This window comes from Neltuma alba, unplaced genomic scaffold, assembly GCF_004799145.2.
Source record: "Neltuma alba isolate B1F8T4 unplaced genomic scaffold, ASM479914v2 tig00002790_pilon, whole genome shotgun sequence".
NCBI lineage: Eukaryota > Viridiplantae > Streptophyta > Magnoliopsida > Fabales > Fabaceae > Neltuma > Neltuma alba.
This window is the reverse complement of record NW_021633011.1, coordinates 34,699-49,276: the sequence shown is the minus strand read 5'-3', so window position 1 is coordinate 49,276 and position 14,578 is coordinate 34,699. Positions and strand designations below refer to the sequence as shown.

At 34.9% G+C, this 14,578-nt stretch overlaps 1 protein-coding gene across 1 annotated transcript; it reads left to right on the top strand.

The window, feature by feature from the left end:
* The first annotated feature begins 10,026 nt into the window (after window positions 1–10,026).
* Window positions 10,027–13,642, top strand: LOC114737632 (probable methyltransferase PMT27). The gene is made up of 7 exons (XM_028925586.1): window positions 10,027–11,302; window positions 11,392–11,541; window positions 11,661–11,931; window positions 12,044–12,154; window positions 12,250–12,691; window positions 12,944–13,138; window positions 13,231–13,642. Exons 1-7 carry the CDS (start codon window positions 10,082–10,084, stop codon window positions 13,418–13,420), a joined length of 2,580 nt encoding a protein of 859 aa, XP_028781419.1. The 5' UTR covers window positions 10,027–10,081; the 3' UTR covers window positions 13,421–13,642.
* Window positions 13,643–14,578: the final 936 nt, after the last annotated feature.

Below are 14,578 nucleotides of genomic sequence, written 5' to 3'. Positions count from 1 at the left end.
AATTATAGCTAATACACATGATTAGTAAAAATATTTTTAAAAAAACAATATGTGTGTATTACAAATACTATGCTTAACAAATTTGTTTGGTCTATTCAAATTACTCAATAGTTATTAAATTAAGTGATAATAATTAATAACAACATCTATCCATTCAACCAATTAACTTTTGTCGGTTTTTTGACCCGTGGATTTCTGCATCCTTCTCAGTTTGCATGACCCAGATGAGCTGATCATTATGCGAATCGCCGTACAATTGACGCAACCACATCAGAGCTTACTGGTAAAGCTAAACCTAGCGGCAAAGTGAGTGATCGCAGCGTAACATGCCAACCTGAGGTTATATCTATTCATAAATGACCACAGAAAATTGGCGTGAAAATGAGGTGACGTTTGAGTTTATAAGGTTAAATTAAAAAAAAAAAAAGTTGAGATAAAATTTAATGATGATGCCTACAAAAATGAAAGACCATTTCCAGTTCTAATAATAAGACTTTATTTATAAATTATAAATAAAGTCTTATAGTTAGGATACGAGTCATTAGAAGAAAACTTATTCATAGGGAAGTGACGGTTAATTAGTAACCCCAACTAATAGATTTTCCAATTAAATGCCGAGGACAATAATTTGTTTTTTGAGAAGATACTACCTATATATAATCAACCGTAAAAAACTATTTCTCCGGTCCTTAATATAAGACTAATTTAACTAATTTGATTAGATTAAGAAAGTTAGGTAAGTTTGTTAATTATAAGAAATATGACATGTTTTTCCTAAAATATCATAATTATATTTCTTAATACCCCATCTTCCTCTTCTACTTGATTATGATTGAGGGAGTATCCATATAGCTAATTTAAAGAAAATTGATAAATATGATAAATGAGTCTTATATTTAAGACTAAAATCAACTCAACAATTAGGTTCTATGTGAAGAACCGGAGACGTACTAAGTACCTCTAAACCCAGAATTTTGAGCTCAACATGGGGATCAATCAAGCAAATCTGCAGGTTGAGAAATGATGGGCTTCCGAAAAGCTTTCTATACATTGAAGTCTCGTACATATACATATCTTATGAGCCCCGTAATTATTCTATGAAAAATACGTACATACGACATCTGAACTTGGACATCTGAATGGATACGACGTCATTTGCATTGCTAGCCACATAAGAAAATGAATGAATTTTATATTGTATAGTCATGGAAACTGGATTTAAATGAGATTAATTCCAGTTCTAATTATAATATTTCATTTATCAAATATAAATAATATCTTATAATTAGAACCTCTATTAGTAATTATTAGATGCAGGTTTCATTGTAAATATGAATCTGAATGATGTTGCTTGTCTTGTTCATACGTGAAAAGATCCACTGTCCGCATCATTTCACTGGTGAGATAAACATGAACTGTTACGTACACAAAGTAAATGGTAGCATTCAGCGTCAACATATATAATTAGCCAGCATCTGCATAATTAATTTCACATGCATACATATGAATATATACTATGTGCATATATATATTAAGAGTACTCTTTTAACTGGTGCGTGCCGCAATCGAATCACCCACCCCTTCTACCATATTACCATCAATTCAACCGCACTCTGACAATGTATAAGACCCATTTTAAATGGATCTTAAGTTTAAAAGTATAAATAAAGTAATAAACTGCATCGATCAGCATCAAAAGCTATCACTGTTCACCCATCAACTTGCAAAGCTCTCTCTCAACCCTCATCTCATTCTCCATGAACTTCTTCGTCCCACTGTCGCCCTTGTTCCCATATTCTTGGGCCCCTCTATTACTACACTTATTTTCTAGTTCTTTTGTTGCTCAAAAACAAATCGGCATGTTTATACATGTCAGAATGACTAGCTTCTCTTTTGCGATTTTATCACTCAATTGATCCATCGATCAGAAGAATTGATCAAATACGAGGTAAAAAAGAACATTTCATGAATAAAAACTGATACTCATGCCCATTAGCTATGAGTGAATACGATAATTTTTTTTGACCAAAAGTGAAAACAATAGTTACAACAATACTGAGTGATAATAATGTCAAAACAATTCAGGCATTGATTTTTATGCATCAGAGAAAGGAATTAAATACTTTCCTACTACTCATACCTAGCTGCTAGCAAGGCTTATAGCGTGAATAAGACAAAATATGAAGGCGTACGTTATCATTTACTTTCTGAATCCTCATATATAATTGAATATCTTTATTAGAGAAAAGATAAACTACTCCATGTGCTTTAATTTGATAATTAATTTGATTAAAGAACATTAAAAATTAACTGTAGCCTTGTCCTTTAAGAATATGCTTGTGAAATGGAAAGTTTATTCAGACTTTCGTTAAAGAATACTACCTATCAATGAAAGAAATGACGCGAAATTTCAGTTCAAATTGAAAGCGTAGGGGGAAATTAAGAGAGAGAGAGAGAGAGAGAGAGAGAAGAAGAAGAAGAAGAAGAAGAAGAAGAAGTTGGGGATGCATGCATATATGATCTTCATTTTCTTGCATATCTCAGTGACCCAGCCACAAACATGCGGACAAGACAAGAACTGGAGTTCCACCTGATAGATGTAGGAGACACCAGAGCATCACTCCCCCGGCCCCTACATGCATCCATACTTTAGGTTCGTCACAACCGCCTCTTCAATCAATACTTTCTCAAGAATTGACCGGTCAGCCAATTGTTCCCTTCGTACGTTCGCTCGCTGTTTGCTTTGCCAACCATAAAGATGGGAGATGGGACCCTTGTTTTATGTGCCTAGCTATGTATTTCTCTACCAATAGGCAAGTGTATGTGCATCAGCACTTGCTTTTAGATTTATTTATTTATATGCTCCACGCACACATATATACAGCTTGACTTTGTATCAATATGCAGATGATGAAGCAAGGCTAATCCCAAACTAGGAAGGGAAAATTATAGTATTATATAATATATATTCCGAAAATCAAACCTATGTGCAAGATTTTATTTGCAGCGGGCAGTAGTAGACTAGCTCGTAGCTGGCGCTTTGGTTGAAGGGGAATCAATTATGCAAGCTTTTTCCCGAAATCTCACGGAAACTTTAATGGTTGGTTTGAGAATTACAGCGATGCGTGACTTGTTACGGTCAATTATTGATAGGGGGTGGTGGCTCTGTCATTTGTCAATGCCCACACTACACAAACCCACCTCCAAGAGCTTTCATTTGTTTAGATCATTTGACTTTTGACAGTCATTTTGTGCCTAATTGAATTTCATGGACTCATTATGCTTTTGTGGACTCTGATTCTTTTTCTTCCGCTCTCTCTCTCGAATTCAGATTCATCTCCTTTTGGCAGACCTACTTTATGAATTGCCATTGCTTCGCCTACTGCTCTCTCTCTCTCTGGCTCTACAGTATTATAAAATAAAGGGAAAATTTCACTGTAGGACCGCAGAAGACAATTAATATCAAAGAGCTCCCAAAACTTTCTGAAATCTCACTGCAGGACCAAGGGACCAATCTGATATTAATTTTTAGAGTGAGATTACAATAATACCCCTCCCTTTTTATTTTATTAAAAAATAAATATTTACCGGAGTTACTGTTCCGGCCACCGGAGGTCGGAGGTCCAGCCACCGGCGCTCAGGTGGCCGCTGTCGGGGTCCGGTCACCGGTGGCCGGAACAGTAACTCCGGCAGGACCTCCGGTGGCCGGAATTTTTTTGTTTAAAAGAAAGTGGCCAAGGGAGGGTTTGAACCCAGGACCCCTTGGCACACCAAAAGACTTGTAACCACCAAGCCAAGCAACCCATTCAATCATAAGATGCAAATAAAACTACATATAACAAAATAAACGCAACAGTCCAAATGTAAGTGAACAAGTGAAATTAGACGATTTACAAGTGGAATTCAGAAATTTGCAACAAAAATTAGGCAATTTACAAATAACATAATAGAAGTTATAACCCAAAATGCAAGTATTTAAGTGTAAATGAGCAAGTAAAATTTGAAGATTTACAATAAAAGTTTATGGATTTACAACCCAAATTCGGTAAACACAAGAGAATTCACAACCCAAAATGTAAGTGTTTGAGTGTAAGTGAACAAGTGAAATTAGACGATTTACAAGTGGAATTCAGCAATTTACAACAAAAATTAGGCAATTTACAAATAACATAATGGAACTCATAATCTCAAATACAAGTGTTTAAGTGTAAATGAGCAAATAAAATTTGAAGATTTACAACAAAAGTTTATAGATTTGCAAGTGAAATTAGACAATTTCACTTGCTCATTTGCACTTAAACACTTGCATTTGGGGTTATGACTTCTATTATGTTATTTGTAAATTGTCTGATTTTTGTTGTAAATTTCTGAATTCCACTTGTAAATCGTCTAATTTCACTTGTTCACTTACACTCAAACACTTACATTTTGGGTTGTGAATTCTCGTGTTTACCAAATTTGGGTTGTAAATCCATAAAATTTTATTGTAAATCTTCAAATTTCACTTGCTCATTTGCACTTAAACACTTGCATTTGGGGTTATGACTTCTATTATGTTATTTGTAAATTGTCTAATTTTTGTTGTAAATTGCTGAATTACACTTGTAAATCGTCTAATTTCACTTGTTTACTTACACTCAAACACTTACATTTTGGGTTGTGAATTCTCTTGTATTTGACAAATTTGGGTTGTAAATCCATAAAATTTTATTGTAAATCTTCAAATTTCACTTGCTTATTTGCACTTAAACACTTGCATTTGAGGTTATGACTTCTATTATGTTATTTGTAAATTGCTGAATTACACTTGTAAATCGTCTAATTTCACTTGTTCACTTACATTCAAACACTTACATTTTGGGTTGTGAATTCTCTTGTGTTTGCCAAATTTGGGTTGTAAATCCATAAACTTTTATTGTAAATCTTCAAATTTTACTTGCTCATTTGCACTTAAATACTTGCATTTTGGGTTATGACTTTTATTATGTTATTTGTAAATTGCCTAATTTTTGTTGCAAATTTCTGAATTCCACTTGTAAATCGTCTAATTTCACTTGTTCACTTACATTTGGACTGTTGCGTTTATTTTGTTATATGTAGTTTTATTTGCATTTTATGATTGAATGGGTTGCTTGGCTTGGTGGTTACAAGTCTTTTGGTGTGCCAAGGGGTCCTGGGTTCAAACCCTCCCTTGGCCACTTTCTTTTAAACAAAAAAATTCCGGCCACCGGAGGTCCCGCCGGAGTTACTGTTCCGGCCACCGGTGACCGGACCCCGACAGCGGCCACCTGAGCGCCGGTGGCTGGACCTCCGACCTCCGGTGGCCGGAACAGTAACTCCGGTAAATATTTATTTTTTAATAAAATAAAAAGGGAGGGGTATTATTGTAATCTCGCTCTAAAAATTAATATCAGATTGGTCCCTTGGTCCTGTAGTGAGATTTCAGAAAGTTTTGGGAGCTCTTTGATATTAATTGTCTTTTGTGGTCCTACAGTGAAATTTTCCCTAAAATAAAAGCTCCTCATCGAAGAGCAAAAGTCATGCGAGTACGAAAGGAGGGGAGATGTTGACTCGAAAAGAAGAAAAAAGAAAGAAGAAATCAAAGAGGCCCGGGGAGGGGGATGAATAACGGCCGGCACTTAATCTTGATAGTGCATTTTTTTTTGGAGTTTGAAACGCTGATGAGGTGCCAATCATTCTGCAAAGAGAAAATAACATTAAATAAATGTTTAGCAGCGCGAGCAGTGGATTATCTCCTGGCCAATACTAAAAAAAAAGTATTGTTCTTGATATAATAAGAACTAATTGACTAATTTGAGTAGATTAAGAAAATTAATTTAGTTAATTATTTGTAATAATTAGGTATTGTCTTTCTAAAAATATCTTTATTAATCAAGTATATTAGCTAGAGCTACTATTATTACAAGGATTATCTTAAAAATATAGATAAATATGAGAGACAAAAGAGATTGTGATCTTATATTTATGATCAAAATAAAAATTAAATAATCTATTATATTAAGTACCGGAGGCAGTAGTAATATTGTATTGTCAGTTCTAACGCTGAAAAAAGGATACATAATATGTATAAAATCATAAAACAGCTAGCATCCCAAAATGTGATCTGAATGAAAGGCGTGTGTAAAGGATCACAATAGTTGATCAACAATATGTTTGGGTTTGGGACCATTGAAGACGAATCTGCAGAGTAATTAACAGCAGCATTTTAAAATTGATTGCAATTAAAACAATTTGCGGTTGAGTATATATAGGTATGCTTTTGGAGGCATATACACACTGTTCCAAAAGCAAGCGGCATATAATAGCACCATCATTTTTGTTATCAATTAAATCTCTGAATGAATGATTATCTCTTCACAACATTTTTACGTTTCTCTCTCTATTTTATAATCACAATCTGCCATATGTGTCCCTGCCCATACATTCATCTCAACCCTCCAATCATCTTCAAGCTTCACATTATGAGGGTTTCTCGCATTAGCAAAAACCATTTGCTCATCACACTTGAAAAATATAACAAAATAAATATTAATTATACCATGCATATATTTTATAAAACCATTTCCAAATAACAATATTAAAATTTCCCAAGTAAAGAATGAAGCGAGGAGTATACACAGTGAGAAGAAACGCCTGAAAAAAAATGGTGGTGCATCGAGTTAAATATTTATTCCCTCCATATGATTTCTTTAAGTGGTTTTATTTTCCATAATATGAGATGTTTTGCGAAAAAATAATGATACGTTAGGGGACCTTATCCCATGTGGTAATTTTTTTGAATAAAATGTAATGGAAGAAGCATATAAGAATAAAAATGATGGAAAAGAAGAAAATTTTGGGGGACCGTACGATCTGATCATATGGGAGCCGGTTGTGAAGTTAGTGACGATAAAGACGTGATTTCAGGCATTGATTAATTCTTTTGGTGGGAAAAAAGGCATAAATGCATGTCACTAACCATTTTGGCGTGTCCTCAATTCATATCCAACGAATTCCTCATGAAAATCAAAATGGACAATCAATCACGTGGCCACAGTAGCCTCTGCATGCGAAGATATAAAAGCATCTCATCATCATTTTTTTAAATTATATAACTTTTTAGTCTTTAATGTAAAAATTAATTCACTACTTGATAAAAACTAATCCACTAATTCAAGTAAATTTAACTAATTTCTATTTGTATTCAATTTCATTAGTACTAATATCTATCTATTAAGCGTATTAAAAGTGTGAAGTAGGTATTAAAGAAGGGAGAATTACTATAAGATTTTTTAAGAAGAGAATTTAATTATCAAAAAGTTTTAATGACAACTGAGTAGCATAAACCATTTGTTATTTTTTACACTAAAACTTGTTATTATATGCTCTTTAGTTGTCAGTGGACTTTAAGGTATTAATTACAATTCTCATTTAAAAGAAAACCAACGACCTTATAATATGATGACAAAAATAATTTCTTGTATACAGGAGGACATGATTTTAGGGGGTATTTGGATGAAAATCAAACTGTGGTTTCAAAAGTGTTTTAACTGTTTTCGAAGTAAATATGTGGATGAGTTTATCTCGTTTTGCTGAAAAGTGCTTTTTAGAAGGACTTTTAAGGGTTGTCAAACACATCCTTAATCTCACTTATAATCTCAGGTCGTTAATTAATGTGTGAGTGTTTATCATTCTAATTCAAAAATAGAAAGAAATAATGTATTATAAAACCCAACAAACATAGATATGTATAGTATTTTGGAAAAAAATTGTAAAAGTAAATTAGTAAATCTCATACACAGACAGAGAGATATAAACGTGTGTGTGTATGCGCGCACATATCCTTATTTAAAGATGTGAGAACAAGCAGAGGAAGGGAAAAAGGATGAGAAAAACAAATCAGAATAGTCTCGGTGTGCTTTCGTGCATATCCTAATTCAAAGATTCACTATATTCTGTTGTTTTTATGAGTTGATCAGCTAATTATGCCCCCACACATTTCCAACATAACCAACCTTCCCACCGTCTCTAACTCCTCCTCTCTCTCTCTCTCTCTCTGTTTCTTTTCTTGGATTTACCCAAACATACAAATTTCTCTGGTCAAAGCTTCTTTCTCATGAAGTGGTAAGAGAGCTTCTTTTATAGCCAACTATGGCCCTGGTAGAGCGGTGAAAATCCTCCAGAAATATATTTCACGTAAACTGAGACAAAACTCTTTTTATATACTTATCTCGTATTCTATAAATTACTATTAAAAAACAGTTTATAAGTTACTTATAAACTGTTCCAAACGGGCCCTATATGTATCACTCTACTAGAGATAATTTTTATTTGTAGCACTGTCAGAAATTAAAAGTAAACATATCTCTTAGTAAGAATTTAAATCTTGATTCTTCATGTTATCAGAAATTAATTTCTTTTGTTAGACCCGACTCTGTTGGTTGTGAGAGTTTATTTAGTAATTTAAGTTTGATTTCTCATTGGAGGAATTTTCCTTTTATTAATGAGATTAAAAATTGGCCCACACCTAAAAGAACGTGGGCTCAATGGACACTTAAATTCCATTTGTCTAAGGGGCCATTGCAAATGAGGATATGACCCGTTTTGACCTCATCTGGGCCAACTTCAAGTTGGGCTCCGAGGATCTTTTCGGATATTAAAAACTCCCAAATACTACTTCTAGTACTTCTAATTTTCAATATAATAGTTAGTTGATTAATTTAAATAAATAAAAAATTTATTAAATTAGTTATTTATAATAAATAGGTATTATTTTTCCTAAAATAATGTTACTAATTATGTGTATTAGTTAAAACTATCATTTAATAGAACTTTTAACATGTACAATTATTACAATGACTATTTTGAAAAAAAAGATAAATATGAGAGACAAAGTGAATTAAAATCTTATATTTAAAATTAAAATTCAAACTAGCTCTTATATTAAGTATTATCTTGGGTTCTTAATATAAGAGCTAGTTCACTAATTTGAGTAGATTAAGAAAACTAGTTAAGTTAGTTATTTGTAATAAATAAGTGTTATTTTTTCTAAAATATTCTTACTAATAAAGTGTATTGGTTAAAGCTACTATTATTACAAAGACTACTTTAAAATAATAAATAAATATGAGAGACAATATGGATTAGAGTCTTATATTTAGAACCAAAATAAAATTTAAACGAGCTCTTATATTAATAACAGGAGGTAGTAAAATATTCATGAAGATTTTCTTGGGTGCAAATTAATAAATTAAGTGCACTTGTATGTGAAATCAGTGATGTGCATGTTGTAAACTTATGATATGCTATTTATGCTCTATAATATGCTAATGACATTAATAGACTCAAAAACATCTAGCACGCCCATTACCAGCACAAGAACAAATTGAGTGTACGAATTTCGAATACTTACATTTACATGCAAGGAAATGAAATGCCCTACGTTGTCAAACGAGATTATGAAATGACAAAATGTTTTGTATATTAAAAATAGTCTTATAATTTAATTTTAAATTTAAAATTCACTTATTTCCAATTTAGAAATAAACAAATTAAGTGTCCAAATTTTCTCTGTGCTCTCTATCATCAAAGGATCTGCTTACGAATGATTATGGCTACGCATCAGATGCTATTTGCAAGAAAAACCGTAGAAAATTACACACAGAGACACACCGATTAATAACAGTAGAAAATTACACACAGAGACACACTGATTAATTAATTAATTAATTAATTTGTGAGTGCATGAAAGAACTCAAATTGAGGCAAAGAAACGTTGGAGTGGGCCGTTGTTGAAGCAAAAGGAAGCGCTGCTCGTAGTGGGGTCTCTATCTCCTGTCTGGTCTCAGACATAACGACCAAGTTGTCCCAACAACTTTCCCTAATCCGACTCTTTTGGATCTTTGATGCATTCCAACGTCCAATTTAAGGACTCTCTTCCTGACTTTTCCATCTTCCTCCATCAAAAAATTACTCGAACCTCTCTCTAAAATCAAAGCCATCCTCTCCTCCCTTCTCTCCCCCAGTTAAACCAATCTATCAATCAAACCCCTTCTACTCAATCGCCTATGAACTCACTCTAATGGCTCTGTTTAAATCCAAGACTAGCAGGAGATCGTCTTCCTCGTCTTACACATCAACCTTGACAACATTAGTTTTTCTCGCATTGTGTGCTTTGGCAATATGGATGTTGAGTTCCAACTCTGTAGTCTCCCCTGATCAAGGCACAGACACCCGTGTCGCCGTTGATAACTCTGAACTAACCAACAATGACTTATCTGCCGCCGTCGAAGACTCGGCTGAAACCACCTCCAAAGTCATCGAAGAGCCCGTTGATACCACAAGCAAAATCTCCGACGAGTCAGTTGACAGCACAACGAAAATCTCAGACCCCAAAGAAACTCAAGCCTTTGGAGACAACCCTGGTCAGCTCCCAGAAGATGCTATCAAGTCTGATGATAAAAATCCCAATCTCAACGTCAATAATGAGCCACAGAATGACCATATTTCCACTGCTGAGACTCAGATTTCAGAGGAAAGCTCGTTAACTCAATCACAACAAGCCTCTGAAACCATTAGTGACAAAAAACCTGAAGAAATCCACGACGAACTTGAGACTGTGAGTGCTACAGAGAACCAACAACAGAGCATCACCGGGCGACCGCAAGAGGACGTTCAAAGTTTTGATTCTCAAGAACCTAAGAAAGACATCATAGAGGAACGACTTAAGCAGTTAAGAGAAGACAAAGGAGAGACCGTCGAGAAAGATCAGATAACGCAACAACCGCAAGAGATTCGTGAAGAGCAGCAACCCAAACAAGACGAAAATCCAGATTCTACGACAGGGACTTCGCAACAAGAACCCCAGTTAGCTCAAACCGACCAAAGCTCGGAGCTTTCCCTGGACGACCCAAAGAAAAAGAAAACCCAGAAAATTGAAGGCGAAAGTGAAGAAACCCAGAAGCCAAAAACAGAAAAGAAGAAGAAGAAGCGCAAGGACGGAAACAGGGATGAGTCGAAGTCATTGCCGAAGGAGCCGACAAAATCTTGGTCAACACAAGCAGATGATTCGAAGAAGGAGAAAGAGGGACAAACTCAAGCTCGAACGTGGAAACTCTGCAATGTCACGGCAGGAACTGACTACATACCATGCTTGGACAACGAAGCAGTGATAAGCAAGTTACATAGTAGAAAACACTTCGAACACAGGGAGAGGCATTGCCCTGAGGAAGCACCTACTTGTTTGGTTCCGCTTCCGTCAGGTTACAGACGGTCCATCGAATGGCCGGATAGCAGAGATAAGGTGACTATGAGAAATTGATATCAGAGGAAATGGGAATTTATTTTTTCCAGCCTTGTAAGAATGAAAATATTGATGCTATGTTTCAACAGATATGGTATCACAACGTACCACACACACTGCTGGCAGAGGTAAAGGGTCATCAGAATTGGGTGAAGGTGTCTGGTGAGTTCTTGACATTCCCTGGTGGAGGAACCCAATTCATTCATGGAGCTCTTCACTACATTGATTTCATTCAAGAGGTAATTATGTTCACCAGAATGTGAATCCAAAACTCCTCACGAAACTCTTGCAGATTAATATATCAATTGACTCGTACTTATGAATGGCCCCAAAAAAAAAAAAATCTTGATGGTCGCAGGCAGAACCTAAAGTAGCATGGGGAAAGCACACTCGAGTGATTTTGGATGTTGGATGTGGGGTTGGGAGTTTCGGCGGTTTCCTATTTGAGAGAGATGTCATTACAATGTCATTTGCACCAAAAGATGAACACGAAGCACAAGTACAGTTTGCCCTTGAGAGAGGAATACCAGCTATTTCTGCTGTCATGGGGTCTCAAAGGTTGCAATTCCCCAGCAGGGTCTTTGATCTTATACACTGTGCACGTTGTCGAGTACCTTGGCATGCAGATGGTTATCACTCACTCATCTTTCCTTTCAAACTTTTCATTCATTCCTATTAATATTATTCCAATTTGCCGTTGTTAACCATGCTTCATTAAACTATGACACTTGTGGACCCTAGGTGGGTTGCTGCTTTTGGAGCTTAATCGTTTATTACGACCTGGGGGTTATTTTGTTTGGTCTGCCACTCCTGTATACCAGAAGCTTGAAGAAGACGTCAAAATATGGAAGGGTAGGACGACACATATGCCTCGTATGATAACAACATTACACACACACTCACGCATGCTTTTAATTAGACTGAATGTTGGGCGATTTTTGCATTAGAAATGTCGTCACTAACGAAGGCGATGTGCTGGGAGCTTGTGACTATAAAGAGGGACAAGCTGAATCAGATTGGTGCGGCCATTTATAGGAAACCCACTACGAATAAATGCTACGAGCAGAGGGAGAAAAACTTTCCACCAATGTGCAAGGAAGATGATGATCCAAATGCAGCATGGTATGTACCTTTGGTGGCTTGCATGCACAGGGTGCCTGAGGATCCTTCAGAGAGAGGGACAAAATGGCCATACCCTTGGCCTCGTCGACTTCACAAAGCTCCTTACTGGTTAAACACCTCCCAGACTGGGATCTATGGAAAACCACTACCTCAAGATTTTGTAGCTGACGATGAACGTTGGAGAAATGTTGTGGATGAGTTGAGCAACTTCGGTATAACTTGGTCTAATGTCAGAAATGTCATGGACATGCGAGCTGTCTATGGAGGGTACGTATGACTACATCTTTATATGTACATAGATCAATTGTGCTTGAATTACATCCTTTGTCTCAATTTCATCCTATGAAGTTTCAATTGTTTTCTTTTCTTTTTTTTTTTTGGCCATTTTTTTTAACAGAGTATCTTTTCGTTGGATGGCATCTTCCCATCAAACATGCTAATAGAAATTTAAATGCTATGATATATAGCTAGACGTTGAGATTCACATGAAATCAATACTTATGGGGGGCAATTGTGCAGATTTGCAGCTGCTCTAAGGGATCTTCCAGTTTGGGTATTCAATGTGGTGAATGTAAATGCTCCAGACACACTTCCCATCATCTATGAGCGTGGTCTGTTTGGAATGTACCATGACTGGTGCGAATCCTTCAGTACGTACCCACGAACTTATGATCTACTTCATGCAGATAATCTTTTCTCAAACGTCAAGAAGAGGTACAGATGAAAGTAAAATTATTTCACCCTTTTAGCTTTCACCCAGAAAATTACTCTCACACTGATCCTCTTCTTGGCTGTTGGCTCCTCAGGTGCAGTCTTGTTGCAGTATTAGCGGAGGTTGATAGAATACTTAGGCCGGAAGGTAAATTGATAGTTCGTGATGAACCCAAAACAATTGAGGAAGTGGAAAACCTGTTGGAATCTCTGCATTGGGAAATAACCTTATCCAAGAAGCAAGAGGGAATACTCTGCGCCAAGAAAAGCAATTGGCGACCTTAGTCTTCTACTCTTCGGTTTTCAGGCATGTTGCGCACTGGAAGGGGCATAGAGGATTTTACCCATTTTTCTTGCTCTTGCATCTCGCACTAGTCAATTATAATTGATCCGTACAAATCCCATAGAATTACAGAGAATTAGCGAATTGGATAACCCCTACGGCAGATATAAAATTCTAGCTTTTTGCGTTTTGTGCGCTCTTGCTTTGTGATCCTTATATTTAGCATTAGTAATTTGCTTCAGATTTTCATTATTTAAAGCAGTAATCAAATGGAACGATCTGAGAGCCTTATATCACAATCAACATAAGAAATTATTTCAACCTTGAAGCTGCGTGTATGGTTCAGATAAAGGAAAAGGAGGAAAGTTAATGATATCTTGTTTGAGTGGATTGAAGGGGAAAATTTTCGGTAAGCTCTTGTTTGGTTCAGGAGGGGAGAAGAATGTGATAGAACTAATGATAAGTTGACGAATTTAGCTTTATCAAATCTGAGTTGTTTTCTATTTTTTTGATTTATTATTAAAATCAGTGTTTATATTATGATTGTCAATACTTTGACCTTTCATTAATATATTTGTTTTGAAGAAACCAATATATTAATATCAATATTTATCAATGTGCACTTAATAAAATAATTGAACTCTGGCCAAAAAATTTAAAAAAAATTGAAAAGAATTATGAATTAAATTTTATATTTATTGGATAGTAAACTGTAGGAAAAAGTATCTTTTGGTTTTTAATTTGAGTTAATATAATCCTTGATCCTTCAAGTTTGCTTTTATTATAATTTTAGTCCCTTACATTTCAAATCATAAATTGTGGTTCTTAAAAGGATAAAATGGTGAATATCTTTATTGAAGTATGGGAGCAATGTTTTGAATGAAAAAAATTTGAGATTTGAAAATTGATAAACTTAAGCCAAACTAAAAATAAACCTAAAGAACTAAAAATTACACTAACCCTTTTAATTTTATTTGGCAAAAAAAAAACCCTTTTAATTTTATACAATATTCTAATTTGATCATTTAATTTAATAAATACCTTTCATTCTTTTAATTCTAACACTATTACTCTCACAAGATAGTTTTTTGTACTAATCATTATTATTCTTAAAAATCAAGTCTCATGCTAATTTTTATACTAATTATTATTATCTTTAG